The sequence below is a fragment of the Melitaea cinxia genome, chromosome 11, assembly GCF_905220565.1.
Source record: "Melitaea cinxia chromosome 11, ilMelCinx1.1, whole genome shotgun sequence".
Taxonomy (NCBI): Eukaryota; Metazoa; Arthropoda; class Insecta; order Lepidoptera; family Nymphalidae; genus Melitaea; species Melitaea cinxia.
The window spans coordinates 9759555-9779242 of NC_059404.1; the positions used below are offsets into that span (position 1 = coordinate 9759555).

Consider the following 19688-nt stretch of genomic DNA (forward strand, 5'->3'; position numbering starts at 1 on the left):
GAGTTACATACATTTAAAGTTTTCATTGTTAACGCCCACCCCCGTAATCCTTATTGGGCATGAGTTATCCTAAAATCCGCTCATCGATCATTTCTATATTACATCTACATATAGGAGATTCGTACCAAATTTGGAGTCGATTGTTTAAAAACGGGAATTTTTGATTGTTAACGCCCCCGCAACAATATAATTGGTAATGTGAAATAGCTAGTTAATACCATTTTGACTACGAATAAGATCAATTTAATCATTAATAACTTACGTAAAATACGCCCTAATATATTATTTAACATGAACTTTATTGAATAGCAATAATTTCAAATTGACTCTACATTTTAGATAGAAAACGTTTGTATGGGAAAAAGAAAAAGGCTGTTTCTAGGGCCTTCAAGGAAATTATTCGAATTTTTCTCGCCGTAAAAACCATCCTTCGACTTCAACGAACATTTTAAAAAAAAGAATTGGTAAAATTGGTCCAGGCGTTGTTAAGTTATACGCTTACGAACACATTTTACGATTTATTTTTATATATAAGACTATGTATGTCGATTGTTTCGATAAAAATAGTAGTAATCGCTATATAAAACATGTGAAGGAATAACGAAATTGTAACTCTCAAGTTTCTGATTACAAAGCAAAGTAAACAAACGACTCCTTTTTGAATCATGGTACTCCTATGTACATATAATAAAATCATACAAACAATTTTTGAAATTGTCTGCGAATAAATTTAAAGTTTGTATTAAAAAGAAATTAATAGCAAAAATCTATTATTCGGTGCAGGATTACATCAATTATAAGTATGTGAGGACTTATTGAGTGTATTTAATATAACATATTTTTATAAAAACACAGTATATAGGTATATCATGTTCTGCAATCTTGATAGTAGTCCTACATTTTTTTTTTTATGTTAAAGAGACAACTTACGTTAATTTAAGAAATAAGCTGGCAGAACCAATATTTATCTTTCTATGTTGACGGTATGTGAATAGGTAAGATATTCTAACTAATTGAGGCGTCCTGAGGTAGCAGAATAACGCTTGTTGTATTGGAAGATTAAGATGCAGTGCGAACGCAAAATACGATATAGGTAAGTTTGCTAAGAAATCACGTCTACGAAGGTAGGTGTTAGAGAAGTACCTGAAAAAAATAATATGACATATATATTATATGACAGTAATATTTATTGAAAAAGACTAGTGTCTAAAAGTTACATTGCAGAATTACGTAGTTGATAAAAGTTTTTTTACTTCACTTCAGCCTATCACAGTCCACTGCTGGACATAGGCCATGTTTTGCCCATAGTTACCACTCTGGGCAGGCGGGTTGGTGACCGCGGGGCTAGCTTTGTCGCATCAAAGACGCTGCTGCCCGTCTTCCCAGCCAAAAGTATTAAGTGTACTTCAGACCACAAAGTTCTTCAGACAAGAAAGTTCTACATAAAGAAAATAGTTATTTACTTACATTTCCCGCACTTTTTTCGGATTTAAAATATAATCACCATATCTATTCATATAACCGGTGTGTATGTCCAAGAAAGCTTTGTATAGAAATATAGAATCAAAAACAACGCATATGTAAAAGAAGTATGGGTTTGATAAAAACGCCATTTGATATACAAGCATCATGAAGTCGATATATGACAGGAACATTATTAAATAATCTGAAAATAAGATTATTTTTATATTAAAACTTAACGAACCTGTACAGCTGATCGGATTAGGAATGAAAGTCGATGATATGTTGGCGGATTCAAATCCGTCAACATATCATCGACTCATCGATTTAAAAAGTCACATACAAAATTTTGACTGTTAGTAAATTTTAGATTTCATGATTTTGTTCTGTAGTTTTGATGCTATACTTTTTTTCTATTTTACTGTTATTTGTAATTTTTTACCTAGTTTATTTATTATTAATTGTATTTTATTATTTATCTTTTTGTGTCAAAACTGTCTGCGATTTGTCCGATGTCCTGAATAAACGTATTTTTTTCTTTCTTTCTTTTAAAATTTGCATTACATTAATGCAACATTATCGTGTCCTCGGTTGTAAAAGAACACGTATAAGAAACTTTCATCCAAGCTGAGTGAGTTCTTTAATAATAGACATATTCAGTGGCGACTACAAATCGCAGTTATTTAGTTATATTAAGTAAAATTTATTAAAATCAGCAAGTATTTACCCATAAATGTCACCCATTTACAGTCGGGCACCACGCTACTACGAAACCACCTGTTAGGATCACAATATTATTTTAAAGCCAGTTGAAATCAAGTTGCGACGTTTTAAAAATATTACAAGTGATTTACACACCATAAACATGACCATACCAATATTAATTTTTACACTTGTTTATTTTTTATTTTTAATTAAGCGAATTGTTTTGTAATTACAATCAACATTCAAATGTATAGCATATGTTTTTTTGTTAAAAATGGCTATCTGAAGCAAGTAATTTAGGTACCTATGCTTCTTACATGAGACAAGAAGTCAGGACCTAAGATAAAATTAAAACAAATTCTTTATCTTTATCATATCACAAAAGTATTTTTTACCTATGAGGTTTCAAAATCAACCAGGTAGCTGGTACGTAATCCATATTTCCGGCTGAAGTAATAGATCTTGAACCGTGAGATTCTGCGATGCTTCTGTCGGGGCTCTTAATAAATCATTAGTTTTATGTTTTAAATATGAATAGCTTAAATTAATAGCCTCACCAAGCCTAAGATATAAAACTATTTTTTTATTATTATTTAAATTTATCAATTCATTGTAAGGATTGTAGGTAGTGTTTTGATATATGGCAGTTTTGTTATATTTAAAACTTGCATGCCCAGTTCATATGGAGCACCGTACAAAATCGATGAAAATTTAATAAAACGTTTTTATTTTCTTAATATCAAAAACTGAAAATTTACTAAACGTCTATGAATTAATGATAAAAATATAAAGCATGGTACGACCATCTTTGTTTCAAAAAAGACAATAAATATGTTATACACCTATCACGTAAAGCTTTTCAAAAATATTTTTTCAAGAATATGTGTGTTAATAAAAGGTACTATATAATGACATCTCCAAAATATTTTTTGCACTGGCCTAATCTACGAGTATTAATATAATTGTGTTTGCAGGCAAACGAAGAAAAATCGACTACAATTATATCGACTAAATAATACAACCAAGGTAGACGAAAAAATAGTCAAGTAAATACGTATTATCAAAGATTACTCCAAAAGTTCTAATTAGATCTCGATGATGATTTAAATGTGACCACATGATAATCGGCTTTCGATTAAATTAAAAATCATCAAAATCGGTACACCCAGTAAAAAGTTATTGCGGATTTTCGAGAGTTTCTCTCGATTTCTCTGGGATCCCATCATCAGATCCTGGTTTCTTTATCGTGGTACCAAACTAGGGATATCTCCTTTCCAACAAAAAAAGAATTATCAAAATCGGTTCATAAACGACGCAGTTATCCCCGTACATACATAAAATAATTGTATTTGCTATTTTGCTCGCAAACGAAAAAAAAACGACTTTAATTATGTACATCGACAAGTAATACAACGTAAATCGACGAAAAAATAGTCAAGTAACTACGCGTTATCAAAGATTAATCAAAAAGTAGTTATCAGATCGCGATAAAATTTAAATGTGACTACATGATAACCATCAGCTTTCGATTAAATTAAAAATTATCAAAATCGGTACAGCCCAGTAAAAATTTATGCGGATTTTCGAGAGTTTCCCTCGATTTCTCTAGGATCCCATCATCAAATCCTGGTTTCCTTATCATGGTACCAAACTAGGGATATCTCCTTTCCAACAAAAAAAGAATTATCAAAATCGGTACATCCAGTAAAAAGCTATGTGGTATAATACAACGTGTGTCGACGAAAAAAGCATCAAGTAAATACGCATTATTATATATAACTCGAAAAGTAGTCGTTAGTTATCAAATAAATTTAAATAGGACCAAATGACACACACTACCTTTCGATTAAATTTTTTTTTTGTCGAAATCGGTCCATCCAGTCAAAAGTTCTGAAGTCACATACATAAAAAAAATACAGTCGAATTGAGTAACCTCCGCCGCTTTTTGAAGTCGGTTAAAAATAGAAAGAATCAGAATCTCTCGTCAATTGCTATTAAAAAATAACTAAGTATAATATTATGTGGATTAACTTTTCGATAAAAAATAAAGTAGGAATACTAAAATGTAGATTTACTTTGTCTAAATTATTTAAGGTATAGGTTGAATATAGGTATTTTGAAGAAGAGGGTGAGTAGAATATGGAGATATTTTAACTATTTTGACAATTGCATATATATAACTTGCGTATTTGTTCAAAAATAAATACAACATTTTACTAATAATTTAAATTGAAGTACCGAATATTTATAATGATATCAGTACCTGTATTATGACATCATAATCGTGTATTTAAATATGTTTTACAGTGGTTTTTATCGACATTATTTACCTGCTAGTATATAAGGTTGATGATGACGCTATTCATTTTGGTCATGGACATAGCATTAGAAAAAAATGTATTTACCTACGTCAAAGCAAGAAACCCCCTTCTGTACTAAGATTTCAATAACTTATATGCAAAGAGCAGATGCGTTTTATATTTTTATAGTATGACTTTATATATTAATTTATTTTTGATTGATAGTAAATTTTCTTCAACAAAATTGTTGTCGTGCGTCTTAAGCTAACTTGTTAATAAAAATGTTTAACATACGTCTAGGAAGACATTTGGATCCATTTCATCTTCTTCATCATCATCTGATAAAGGGTAAAAATCCATCTGAAAGTATTGTGTTCATAAATATTATGCAGATAACTAATAATTTCATTCTGAACATCTTTTTTGTAGGTCATGTTTTAGAAGCACTTACTTCTTCTACACTAGTTTTTTCAGACATAACGATGGGTAAAACGTAATCCTTGGTTGTAGAATCTACTGAATATTTAACCTTTCTTAAGACAGCTGGATAACTCTAAAAAAATATACGATAATTATAAATAATGTATCCAGTATTTGAGCGCAGTATCAAAAATTTCAATAAAGCTATACTGATATAGGACTATTAAGTATTATAATTTTAACAGTACTTTTAGAAGTGAATAAAATTCGCCGCCTTCAATATACAGCAAGTCAATATTTCTCGAAGCCATAATATTAGACATTGTCAAGTATTTTGAGAAACCGCGAATATTTCCGAAAATTCCTCCTGGTCCCATACACGCCTCCACTTCATTAATGTTCGTAATAATATCCACCTTTAAAACAAGTTTTTAAACAAAACATTTAAATGTCGTGACCTAAAACATCAAAAAAAAGTTGTATACGTACCTTACCGCGGTAAATTATGTACATGTTGCTTATGACCTCATTAGATCTCATCACCATGTAGCCTTTTTGTAAATATCGCTCCTTAAGTTTTTTCGCAAATGCTCTAAAGAAAGAATATTCAACATCTTCAAATAACGGTATTTCACGCAATGTTTTTTCATACATATATAAGACAGCGTCTTCGTTTAAGTTGGCATGTAGTTTCCCCAAAATTTTTTGATGCTGTTTATGGTTAAACGGGTTTCATTAAACTTTTTATTATAATTGACGGAATGATATCAGATATAAATGTCATAAAACATTCAACGAAACAGAGCTACATACCGACCATCCTCCAGTTCTTTTCCATTGATATTTCCAGTAGTCAATAACCGACCTCTTTAATAAATACGGTGTTTTCTCTCGGTTCAAAAACAGTACCAAGTGTTTTAAGTTTTCTTGAAAGGTTGTCATTACTTGATCTGCCATAGCCTTCAATGAGGCTATGCGAGCGTACACGTACCTATTCAAATATTTCGTCACTCAACGCCTTATACTGCTGATATTATTAATTAGAAGCTACCAAAATTGGTAGATTAATCTTAAAACATTTTAGGTACTGTTATAAAATCTTTTTATATCAACACTATAAAATATTTTGCAATAGCTCTGTCAAAAAAAAAAAGCAAAGGCGTTATGACGAATAAAATCACCCACCCAAAGAACAGAACGCCATGTATGTTGATGCAGATCGAAAGTATCATGTGGGCGGTATCTTGGGCAGTGATATCACCAAAACCAGCACCGGTGAAACTTGTAGCTGCCCAATAATAAGCAAGCAAATATACCTTAGTTGGAGTTAGGTAGGGGTCTTTAAAAATCTTGCTACCGTCTATCCAAGAACCTTGTAAAATATGAAGCAATAATAACTACAATTAGTTATTCATATTTTTATTGCACTTATAATTAATTATTTATCAGCGACCTAAAATCAAATTATTGAACTGCTTTTCGGTGACCCTGTATCTATAAAATAGATCTATAGTTACCAAGTTTACAAATCATGTTTCCATCGGGGTTGTAAGTTGTTTTCATAAAAGGTCCACGTATGGACAGTTTTTCAATCTTTCTAAAGAAGTCGAAGCTGTCGTAAGCTACAACGTATCTGCACGTCATTGTAATTAATATTGATGTATAAAAATTTAAGAAGAACAATGTGAGTAGAAGGAATTGCACCACGCTCATAAGATAGGCCTGAAGCAAACAAAAGATATTTATTCCCTTAACGTTGAAGGTTTTTCTATTTTCGGAACGCTACATTTTGCCTAATGCACACAAATCAAAATTCAAATAAATTGGAAAGGCTGTATGTACCTTTAGTAGGCAAAGTAACATAGCCTTGTTATTATTTTGTAACTCGATAAAGCTAAATATATATTAAAATATATTCCTTTTTCGTTATAAAATTGACAACACAAAATTATTTCCAAGAGAAAAGCTTAATTTTAACTATAAGTATTAAAGTTAGGTACGTAAGAAATTAGGCTTTCAATTTATTTATTAACTAGCTGTACCCTAGTTTACGATTATATAAAGGACGTTTATACAGACAAACATTCATTTACATATGTATATATATTCTTTCTAAAAATATAAATTTTAGCAAGTAGGTATATCTAATGCGTGATATTTAAAAATTGTTGTTTGAAATCAGTTGCTATACCTAGATATAACAGAACATTTTAATGATCTATTGTTAAATAATTTTCCCGTAATGATTGTATTGTTCTGTAAGATTTTTAGATTTAAATGTTAAACAATATTTTTTAATGTGTTATTTTAATTAATTTTAAGACTATATTAATATGGTAAGTAAACAAGATAAGATTTCTCTTTACTTAAGTAAAATAATTCTAAATAATATGTTTTGTTATTGTAGTATACTCACTCTTTTTAATGCACTTATAGATTTCGCCCAAAATGCAGCATAAAGTTTATAAATTTGCAAAACGTTAATCATCCTTATGATACAATGATAAAAGTGATTGTTATTTATATGATCTTCTTGCGTATGATTTTCGTTATGTTTTGGTACAAAAAATGTCCAAATAGCATACCAAGGAAAACACGTAAGGAAGTCAACTGTAAATGATCCCTATACACAATAAAAGCGTAACTGAATTAATTAGAATAATTAATTACAAACACAAAAGGAACTGTTTTAGAAAGTTATAAATACTTTGATAAAATTGTTTCCTTTTTCAGACTTTATAAGAGTGCGTAAATTATTCAGAGTTTATATGTAAGTATGTAGTTTATAAGAGCAAGAGTGTAATAATTATAAAACGCACTACAAAGACAAAGCGAGAATTTTGATCAATTTCCAACTTGTTTTTAAATGTTTAATAATAATTTTTGAATATTTAATTAATTTAAGTTTTATTTATTTTGATTTTCTCTATTTCATTATAAGGTGTAATATACAGTAATATTTATATGAATTTACACCAATATGGCTATAAACAAATTGCAAAAAATAGGTAATGCATAAATACGTTATAAAACTAAGTACGTTAATCAATAAGACAACTTTAGTTCAACTCTGGAAGGTTAATATTTCTCCGATGTGTAAGTGACCACTTTTTACCATAACTGGAAGAGCCGGTGTAAGAAATAATTTCCAGTTTCACGTCCGTTTCTGTCAATATATTTTTTACTTTAGTTTAACCTAAGATAGAAAGTAAAGAAATCTATGACGCACCGATAGGTAGTTTTTAGCAGTTAAATAAGGGTGATATATGAGTTGATTTTTGGCTCCGTAAAATGCAACGTGTAACATAATATATAAATCCACATAACAAATCGCTTCCAAAACAACAATAGGTACATTAAATATTTTGCTAGTCGGAGCCATTGATATGATAATCTGCAAAGTAAAAAAAAAACACAATTTATAAAAATTGTCAGAATTCCTATATATTAACTATCAATTTTTAACTTAGGGCAAAAAAATTCCGTGCTCAAAATATGGTGCAGCCTAACTGGGGTAGTACCTCGACCTTGCAGAAGATCACAGCTCAATAATACGGTTTCCAAGCAGTGTTGTGTTCCTGTTGATGAGTAAGTTGACCAGTGCCCCTGGGGTGAATTGGGGATAGGGTCGATAACACGCTTGCTATGCTTCTAGTGTTTCAGACATTTATAAGCTACGGTAATCGCATACCGTCCAGTAAGCCGTACCCTTGTTTGCTAAACTAGTTATATATTTAAAAAATCTGGATTAGTTTTCAAATTTAGTCCTGCTGAATCAGATTTATTCATTTCTAATAAATGCTCTCTAAACGCTAAAATTAGGTTATGATCTAAATTGTATTTCCTAATTATCTATTATTAACCTACTGACAGTCCATAAATTTTATGGGTTTATTTGCTTTAATTTATGATTCAGCTATATTTTACGTTTTAAAATAGCAATAGGTCGTGATTAAATATGACTTTTATATTTTTATAATCCTATCTATATATTATACATATTTATATATAATAGTATACTGAATGATTATTAATTACCGCTCTGGTGCAATGGTACAGATGCCGTGTCGGTGGCGCCTAAACACGTCGTTGTTTACGAGTTTGATTCCCGCTTGGGATGGATATTTGTATTTGTACAAACATTTCTTTCCAGTTTGGAGGTTACATACCGCGCCTCGGAGAGCACGTAAGCCGTCGGTCCCGGTTGTTATCATAAATATCTGAGAGCGATCGTTACTCATATTAGGGAACTTATAGGATTAAGCTCCAATTCTTCTCCTATATGGAAAAAAGGCCTATGTCCAGCAACGAGATATTACAGGCTGAATTCAAACGTCCCGGATGGTAACTGTCTTACGATTTGGATACTTTTCACAATTAAACAATATTTTTGTTCACTACTACAATGTATGCTAGAGCGTCATATAGGAAACTATTTATCATGGATGTTATATCCCACAACCATCACTGACCCCACTAATCCCTAAATATTCTTTATATTGGTTTTAAAATTAACTTGTCGGAACAAACAAATATTTTTTAATAAAAAATAAATTAAGTCTTGAACTTACAGGTATCAATAAACTTAGAACGTATGCGGTGCAGACTCGTAGAAGAGCCCAAGTTTTTAGGAATATCCCATCGGGTTTGATGGCAATTGGTATCAACAGATATGGAGCTAATTTGTTTAGAAATTTAAATTGAGTAAACGATTTCACATAACTTTCTTTCCTTCTTCGATAATCTTCCAAAACGTTTATAAAAGAATCTAAAAAAAAAAAATATAACAACTATACTTACTTTTTCAATGGGATTAATAGAATAAATAATTATTAGTAAATAATAACGATATTTTATTGCGTATAAAATTTCGTAATTATAAAAATATTTTTCCGTAGGTACTTTATCCGCCAACCCACAGTGGAGCAGCGAGATGGATTAAGCTCTGACCTTTTTTCTACATGTAAAAATACATATATGCCTATGAGCAATAGGGGGATGTTACAGGCTGAAAGAATCAATATCCTGATAGTATTGCATTCAAGCAAACAAACATACTCATCTCCCCTTTTATAGGATTAGTATGGAGCAAACGTACATAGAGGAGGTGGCTATATTCTTTAATGCTGTAGCCACACAGCTTCCCGTGGATGTCGAAAGAGGCGACTAAGGGATGACACAGTTCTACTACCACCTGGAACTTAAAAAACCGACCGATGGCGGGATAGCCATCAAACTGCTGGCTTTGAAATACACAGGCCGAAGACGGGGCAGCAGTGTCTTCGGTGCGACAAAGCTAGCCCAACGGTCACCAATCCGTCTGCCCAGCGTGGTGACTATGGGCAAAACACATGAGTTCACGCCATTTTTGGTGCGAACTTGTGGAGGCCTATGTCCAGCAGTGGACTGCGATAGGCTGAAGTGATGAAACGTACAAACCATTTACTTAAAAATATACAGATTAAGGTATGACTACTTTTGCACAGTAAAGATTACTTAAACATCAGCGCAGTCGCGTCGCCCCTTTTAACCAACTTCAAAAAGGAGGAGGTTATTCTATTCGACGCTTTTTTTTTCGTCTACTTACGTAGTGTTACTTTTCGATGTAATTGGAGTCGGATTTTCCGTTTGCGAGCAAACACAATTACTCGTATATTATTGAGAAGCAGTAAAATTGTAGATACATACCATTAAAGAAATCTTGAAGAATACTCGTTATACGCTTCTTTTGTTTCTGAGTAAGACGGTTATAATATCGTAAATATGCGTCCGAGTTTTTGGATTTCGCAAGATATTCTATTTTTTTCTTCTCATCACTAGTGAGTAAATCTTCATGTTCTTTCATATCCGGAAAAAGATTTAACGCTGACGTGTACGCAAAATGACTGATACTAATTAACTGAAATTATTAAAAAAATATCAAATTGTAAGAAAGTACTTATAATAAAAATTATTATTAACCGACTTCCAAAAAGGAGGAGGTTCTCAATTCGACTGTATTTTTTTTTTTATGTATGTTACATCAGAACTTTTGACCGGGTAGACCGATTTCGCCAAATTTTGTTTTAATCGAAAGGTGGTGTGTGCCAATTGGTCCCATTTAAATTTATTTGAGATCTAACAACTACTTTTCGAGTTATATCTAATAATGCGTTTTTACTTGACGCTTTTTTCGTCGACCTACGTTGTATTATACCGCATAACTTTCTACTGGATGTACCGATTTTGATAATTCTTTTTTTGTTGGAAAGGGGATATCCCTAGTTTGGTACCATAATAAGGAAACCAGGATGTGATGATGGGATCCCAGATAAATCGAGGGAAACTCTCGAAAATCCGCAATAACTTTTTACTGGGTGTACCGATTTTGATAATTTTTAATTTAATCGAAAGCTGATGTTTATCATGTGGTCACATATAAATTTTATTGACATCTGAAAACTACTTTTTGAGTAATCTTTGATAAAGCGTAGTTGCTTGACTATTTTTTCGTCGATATACGTTGTATTACTCGTCGATGTAATTGAAGTCGGTTTTTTTTTCGTTTGCGAGCAAACACAATTATACTTTGTATGTAAAAATCAAATGCTTAGCAGCTGTTGGTTGAAGTTTCCGACATTTCGTTACTTTTGCAAGCTTAATTCTAGCTTAAGTAGGTACACTGAATGACTAACGTTAATATCGTTAACCGAACTATTGCAAACTCAAAATGACCAATAACAAATATGACAAATATCTCATTTCACGTATCAATCTTATGTAAGTATTTAAAAACATTTCGGTTTTTGTTTTATTAAGAGAAAGTAAGTATTTAGAATTTCTTTTGCATCAAATGCTCAAACAACTAACAGATGTTAATACGCGTTGAATAAGCGATCACTTACTTTGCAATGTGTCAGAGTAATTACAGTACTGACAGCCGGCACGCCGTACAACAATACTAACAATCCCAGATGGTTCCCGGGGCCAATGACTCGTTCCCTCTTCGTCGCTCTCATCTCGTCACATGTTACCAAGCAGTAACCGCTCTCAATAATGTACAGTTCTCTTGTAACAGTTCCCCCATAGTAAACTATTTCTCCCGGTGGTAGGATTATATCACTTGCCGCTGCAAGCAACTGCTTAATTAATAACAATAACACAATTATTTTGATCTTTCCAGTGTACCTAGCCCCTGTAACTTCTATTGTTAGTTATAACAATAGTAATGAAAATTTTGTATTTATTATTTAATTTGTTTATTTTACTGAAATTAAAAAATGGTGAATTATATGAAGGTCATATATCATATATTTTATAAACAAAAATGTAAATGTATCGAAGTCTTATGTGAAAAAAACTAGTTTTAAAAACTTAATAATATCTCATCCATTTTGGAAGCAGCGGTAATTAGCTTGGCAGATGCACGCATTATTGACACAACTAGGTCGAGCGTTGAAACATTTTACACCCTAATAATTACAATGCTCAAGATAGCAGTCTTATTCATAATACCAACATTCAGTTAACGTATGAATGAAAGCTTTATTTTTCACTTGAAAAAATCTTATTGAAGTCAGCGTCTTAAATCTTGCCTGATGTAATACTTTTTTGCGCAATTCATGTGGTACAACTGTTTTTTCTAGCCAATTTTCTCCGGTTAATTCAACACCCTTAAACATATAAATCTTCAATCACTAACATACAAAGTACTGAAGTACCTTAACTACTATGGTTAATTACTATGGTTAATCTATGAAATATATTTTATGGATATTTTGGTTATTTCAAATAAATTCTTGCTTTATATAAAAACCACGAAATTCTTACTGAATTGTATTGCCACTGCAACTCGTAAAAGGCCATTATCCTCGATTTTATCGCTTGATGCATATTGTTTTCTTTCATAAATTTGTCTATAGTCATAATAACTTCCAAGAAAGCAGTTTTTGTTCTGGAAATAACGTGTAAGCACACAAATTTACTCATAGTACACATTTTACACTTTCAATATTCATAGTAATAAGTTACCGAGAACCTTGACCAATGTGTCACAACTGCAGAAAATTCGGACACACAGTAACCAGAAAGCAAAACGCCATAAAGACTAAGGAATGCAATGAATCCCATATCAAACTGATCACCGGGTACAAAATCTCCATATCCAACAGAAAGTAAAGTAGTCGTGGAAAAGTATATAGCTGTTAATATGTGATACTTTGTTCTAAAACAAAAAAAAGGTTTAATCAAAATCTTCATAGAATCTTTTAAAAAAATTGGTTGATCAAACTCGAGACTAAAAATATAATTTCAAGTTTCATAAACATTTTCTATAAAGAAGCATTACATACTTGTTCGATGTCATACCGCTTCTTTGATCTTGCCAGGTCAAAGCTTTATCGAACCACGAGTTTTGGGAGCATCTATTCACGAAACAAGATTCCATATACAATATCACGCCAGACCAGTAACATATAAAAACGATGTAGACACAATATTTAAGAATCTAAAAATGGTATTTGTTTAATGAACTCATGATATTTGACATTTGTATCATGATATTTTTTTAGTTAAACTGTTATAAGTAAAACGACTAGTAAATAAGTAATAATAGATATTAAAGATTTATTTTAGAGATAATTAAGAACAGAAGAAAAAATAATTAATAAAATTTTAATTACGGCACCTTGACTATAATCGTATTCGATAATAATTTCTTTTCCAAATGCTCAAAGAAATTTGATATTCTCCAAACAAGGCATAGTTTCGTTCCTTTGCATAAATAAAATAGATGGTTCCTATAATTGTCTAAGTAGGATGCGTTAGTGTGTATGGTTACAATGTATTCGAATGGAATAATTGCAACTACGTCCATATAGAAACCCAATGTGTTCATACGATAATAAAATATGTCTACAAAGTTTTTTATATACGACTTTTTAGTTTCTACAGCAGTAACGGTAGATATAAGTAAATTAATTATTAAAGAAATTGTAATTAGAACTTCTACGTAGAAAAATATTCCCCCTGGAAAATTTCGTTCAAAGCCAATAAAATATGGATAGACAAAACAAATATAGAAAATGACGCATAGCATATAATATTCCCAGTATTTAACAAGGTAACAATCGGATTCCAATATCCAAGGAAATTTGGAACTCGAACAAGTAAATTTAACAGTGCGCTTTTTAACATGTTCGGATAAAATGTAAAGATTTAAACAGTTTTCATCGAGTTCATCGTCTTGAAAAAGCGGTTCTTCTTCTGTTATACCTGTTAATAAAAATTTGCTTTAAAACAAATAACATCTGTTGTTAATTCAATTCGAAAAAATAAAATACCTTGAAGATATCGTAATTTTTCCTTTAAACATTTAATGCTGCTTCGTTTTCGTTCTTTTGAAGCATAAATGTTCAGAGATAACTGAGTATGGTCGCCTTGTTTATGTTTTTTACGAATGCTGCGATTAATTCTTTCTTGGATTTCATTTCGAATTTTGACAACTAAATCTGGATAAGTTATCATCAACGTTATAAAGTCAGTCTTATTAAGAACTTGACATTCAACGTATGTTGCAGCCTTAACTGTACACCTTGCTGTAAATGGACTTTGTGATTACAGGCAACGCACAAGATTTTTTAGAAAAGTGTTTATCATTGAACGTCATTGGTACCTGGTATATTGTATACCAGCGAAATCTCTCCGAAGCATGTGCCTTTCCCAAAAGATATCATCGGGCTTTCGTCATCCTCATCAGATAGCAATTCTAAAACGCCGCTCGTGACACAAATCTTAATTTAATGAAAACAAATGATATGTTTATCATGTAGTCATTGTGCTATGAATAAATAACATTCTCTGCTCAAAGTGTAAATATTTAACAATGCAGAAATACAGTATTACCATGGTAGTCTTGTTTTGATTATGATTATAAACAATGTCGCCAGGTAAATAAAATTGGTGAGTCATCGTCACTGATAGTCTTCTAAGGAATGCTTCGGGAAGTTTTCTGAACAATAGAGAACTGTAGAGAGGCACTGCATTGATGTCATAGCAAATTTCCATTTGCAACGGAGTGGGCAGAAGTTTCATAAGCTTAGGCTTAAAAACTCCAGCCTTTTGATACCAAAGATCTTCGTAGTACCTAAAAAAACAAGTTTGAAACTAAACTTGTAAAGAAATTGATCAAATAATTTTAAAACTCGTATTAATATAGTGTATAATATATATTATATGTAAATAAATGTATTTTTTAAATAATTGTCTATATGTTAGGTTTAATACCTTATGATACGCTTTGTTGTATCAGTATCCATTTTAATCAATGCCAAATGATTTTTTATTTTCTTCAATTGCCGAACGTAATTCGCACGTCTGGTACTAATTGTTATAAACAGTGAGGTCAAGGAACCTACGAATACCACCGTTGTTAACCAAAAGCCAATTAATACTGCAATAGTTGCTGAAATTCTCTCGTTTGTAGTAACTGGATATATATCACCGAATGCATTTGTTGTAAAAATCAACACCGACCAGTAGGCGCCGACATAATACCAATCAAAAGTTGTTTCTGTCGGTAAATTAACGACTGCAGCTGACCAAGATGTGTGAATTTGATAAATATTAAAGTCTCTGTAGGAGAATAAATACCAAATACAGGTCCATGTGTGTACTGACAACAAGAATAATAATAAGTATTGAGCCAAAAAGGTCGTCCATTGATTCGTGCCGGCTCTTGAGGATTTGCTGTAGGAATATTCAATTATTCTATAGACTCTTGCGGTTGCGATCATTGGTGCAATAGCGTATATATCAAATGCGGTATATTCCACACTACTAATGAAATATAAAAATGAGAATGGAATTGCTAAGACCACATCTATTAATACCCGTGCTGTATCTGGTTCAACTAAGTTTAATATCTTTCGCCACTTTTCAAAGAATTTTAATCCGAATACTATCGTGACATCAACAGTAAATACAAAATTTAGTGATATTATAATTATAATTATCCAGATAGATCTATCCTTTGGCGCAATAAAAGTATAAAGACATGTTTCTAAAAAATATGCAATGAATATTGATGAAAGATTGAAAAGATTCCACATAGGGTTTGTATAGATTAAAAGGACATATCGCAATTTGTCATCTTTGAACTCTGGTCTAGGTTCTTGCAATATAGCGTAGGTTTTCTGAAGTTTTTCCTCATTCATTTCCACTATTATATTATGAGAATAGTCATCTGAATAACGTCCGATTGAAGGCGGATTAATGAAAATGTTCGGCTTATCCTTTCTTCGTCTATACTTATAAACACTTAAACTCGAATCGTCATTTTCGTCAATTGCTAATGAAAAACCAAAGTATATATGAAACAGCAAGTCAAACGAGTAAAATTAATAATTAACTTTCTATATATCAAAATCGTACTTACACATGTTAGACTTTTTTAAATGTTATATGTTCAAGTGGGATTGTAGGTAATTTGCTTTAACTGCGCAATACGTCCTTAATCTAGTAGGCTTCTTAATTATGTAGCTACTAAATAAACTAGTTGGTTTCATCAAAGGCCTATTTTGATCCTACGCCCGTTAGTCCAGTCATTATATACATTTGGAAATGCAAATGAACCGAGAAAGCCAAATTTTGGATATTACGTGGGGGATGGCTAGAAAAGCTTAAATTCAAATTGTCGACCAAAATAACCTTGTGGGTTTTCCACCATCTTGAAAAAAGGGTTAAACTCAGTTTTTTTATCATAACTCGGTTCCCCGTTGAGATACGAAAATTTTTATAGAATACTTTTTTGTTGCTGTTTTTACGATCTACAATTAAGGTTCTATACATTTTTCACGTATCGATCATCGTTATCGAGATATCGTTAAAAAAAGCCACAAATTTTGGGAGAAAAAATTGTTTTTCGCTATTTCCTTTTTTCTCGTGAAAAATATCGAAAAATGTTTGAATTAGACCTACAAATTCGTTTTTTAATTTTTCATTTTCGAGAAAAATTACGACCTCTAGCGCGCCGCAAAGTGAGTAAGACTGTGCCCGGTGTCGATTTAGCCGCTCGCACGGTTGTATCCACAACGTATTATAATTACACGTAGTCATTATTGTCACACGTTTTTCTCCGTTGTGATGGTCCTGGCTGCTGTTGAAGTTCCTCCTACGTGTAAATATTATTTTTGCTGCATAAAATTTTTTTGATTAATAAATTTCATGTTTTTAATTTATAATTTGGCTGGTTTATTCATTTATTTCGTATAGCAATAATTCCCTTAACCAATAATTCCCTTAAACAATAATTCCCTTAAGCAAATAATTCATTCATTTTTACGTTGTGGATACAACCGTGCGAGCGGCTAAATCGACACCGGGCATAGTCTTACTCACTTTGCGGCGCGCTAGAGGTCGTAATTTTTCTCGAAAATGAAAAATTAAAAAACGAATTTGTAGGTCTATTTCAAACATTTTTCGATATTTTTCACGAGAAAAAAGGAAATAGCGAAAAACAATTTTTTCTCCCAAAATTTGTGGCTTTTTTTAACGATATCTCGATAACGATGATCGATACGTGAAAAATGTATAGAACCTTAATTGTATATCGTAAAAAGAGCAACAAAAAAGTATTCTATAAAAATTTTCGTATCTCAACGGGGAACCGAGTTATGATAAAAAAAAACTGAGTTTAACCCTTTTTTCAAGATGGCGGAAAACCCACAAGGTTATTTTGGTCGACAATTTGAACTTAAGCTTTTCTAGCCATCCCCCACGTAATATCCAAAATTTGGCTTTCTCGGTTCATTTGCATTTCTAACCCGATTTTTCCGACGTAATGACTGGACTACGTATTAATGGCAGCAAAAGATTTAATATAATCAGATTATTGTTTTTTGAAAATTCATTTTCGCATGATCAAGTATTAATTTTATTACCAAAGACAAAGTCACCACGATGACGTAATGTTTTCCACGATCGAGTCGTAGGCCGAAAGCCGGACATGTAAGACTAAGACGCAGAATGTGCACACGGCACTTTAACCTACATAAAAGAGCATAAAAATGCTTTCAAACTTCACGCTCCTTTGATTCTATGCTTAATTATGCAGTCATGTTACCCTATAATAGTGTCAATAAAATGTTTTACGTATATTTATTCATTTAAAAACGCCTAGAACGTCAGTAAGAGAATTTAAAATAATAGTTGACATGGTTATTAAAAACTGTTTACAATGTTTAAAAAAGTATGGTTCGTTTATGTTTAAGGTTTAGAGAGATTACAGTTGATGCATTTTATTATTTAAATCTTTTTTTATAGTTGGAATTTTTTTTCTTTATCCTACGATCTAAGTTCTTACAACATGTTTACAATTTTAGTGCATGTATCTCAAATTGATTTGCTCGTCAAAGGAAAACCTTAGATAAAATGGAACATTGGGCTGTGGCATTAATACTAAGAAGATTAATTTAAAATATCACCATGTCATTCATTCATTCAGCTTAATGGCTACCAACAGTGCCAAACTAGCACAGATGATTTCGCCAATGTCACGTAGAAACCAAACCATCACGTCACCATGTCAGTCCATGAAATGTTTAGATAAGGATGCCGATCCAAAGACAGTCAAAAACATGATGTATTTGTTGCACATTACTCCAAAATGGCTGATTTATATATGGTATCTATTATTATAGACTACAACATAACATAGTTATATAGCTTTTTTTGGTATCGCAGGGAAACCTATTTACGGGTGATATCCAGGACGCTCGGGTAGACAGTCCTAGACCGTATGTCGGCTTCAGCACTCGGTGGTGCAATACCAACCAAAACCCTGCGGGAGCCTTCAGCCGCTTGACTGTCCGGCTCACCTCTGAATAATCCCGACGACGCCGTGCCTGTATATGTGTCATCTAGCAGGACCGGGTTCCATTCCCGGCCCGACACGGGCACAGAGGCGTTACTGGAGGCGCATTAAGTAGCGCCTCCTACGCACCGTTCGTCGCCTGCGGAGAGAGGCCTCGTTACCGGCCTCCGCTCTCACCCGCTCGTCATTTTCCTTCTGGGACATTACCGTCTCGCAGAAGGAGACCATCGCCTTCCAGGACTCGTCGTCGCTGAGCATCGCGGTGATGACGCTCGGCAGTGACAAAATTCCCCTCCGAGGACTATCGTCAGATCGCGAGCATAAATGTATAGCTAACTTAATATAACAAAGTGACATATACCTAGTATTTTACTTGGTGTATCATATTCACAAAACAAACGATTGAAAGAAGTGTGCTTGTTGTGACTCTACGTGATACAATTACAAATTAGGAGATCTGTAACAGACACCGCAGTAGCTGACATAGCTTAACGTGTCACGAAACAAAAGTGCTAACGGGGAAAACGGTATTAAAAGTTACTATTTTATGATGGTGGATATTCGTAGGCTTCGAGGGTCTAGGCTATAATATCAAACAGTAGAAAATCATTGAAGGAATAAATAATAAATTTCACAATACAGTTTTCAAATAATCTTTAATTTTTTAATACAATAATTGAATATAGCCAATGTGATTTATTTTTAATAACTATAATTTATACTTGTAGTTTGTTTTATTCACAAAGCTTTGATTTTGTTTGCGGTAAAACTGCCAACAACTAAACTACAACAACAATATCTATGTATAAAACACAGAATGAAAATAGCAATTAATATGTATTTTAATTACCTTCTGAAATCTGTAAATCTTACCTACTTGTTGGTGAAAGTGTAATTTGCGCAGCAACTGGATTTGAAGTTGTCTTTCCGATCAGGACTATTAGCGGTGCCAT

General features: G+C 32.3%; 1 protein-coding gene across 1 annotated transcript in view; it reads right to left on the reverse strand.

Annotated features, from left to right (window-relative positions):
* LOC123657586 overlaps positions 1-19688 on the reverse strand; it is a 26188-nt gene extending 6500 nt beyond the window's left edge. Inside the window, exons 1-26 of the mRNA XM_045593107.1 lie at positions 19613-19688; positions 15150-16212; positions 14769-15009; positions 14539-14656; positions 14207-14461; positions 13552-14138; positions 13217-13371; positions 12904-13089; positions 12696-12819; positions 12385-12538; positions 11771-11994; positions 10575-10785; positions 9458-9654; positions 8116-8280; positions 7303-7509; positions 6404-6608; positions 6072-6258; positions 5700-5877; positions 5376-5597; positions 5135-5302; positions 4912-5019; positions 4761-4826; positions 2562-2665; positions 2189-2238; positions 1468-1666; positions 931-1143 (exon numbers count right to left, since the gene is read on the reverse strand). Coding sequence (XP_045449063.1) covers positions 931-1143; positions 1468-1666; positions 2189-2238; positions 2562-2665; positions 4761-4826; positions 4912-5019; positions 5135-5302; positions 5376-5597; positions 5700-5877; positions 6072-6258; positions 6404-6608; positions 7303-7509; positions 8116-8280; positions 9458-9654; positions 10575-10785; positions 11771-11994; positions 12385-12538; positions 12696-12819; positions 12904-13089; positions 13217-13371; positions 13552-14138; positions 14207-14461; positions 14539-14656; positions 14769-15009; positions 15150-16212; positions 19613-19688 — 5663 coding nt within the window. The remainder of the gene's footprint in view (positions 1-930; positions 1144-1467; positions 1667-2188; positions 2239-2561; positions 2666-4760; positions 4827-4911; positions 5020-5134; positions 5303-5375; positions 5598-5699; positions 5878-6071; positions 6259-6403; positions 6609-7302; positions 7510-8115; positions 8281-9457; positions 9655-10574; positions 10786-11770; positions 11995-12384; positions 12539-12695; positions 12820-12903; positions 13090-13216; positions 13372-13551; positions 14139-14206; positions 14462-14538; positions 14657-14768; positions 15010-15149; positions 16213-19612) is intronic.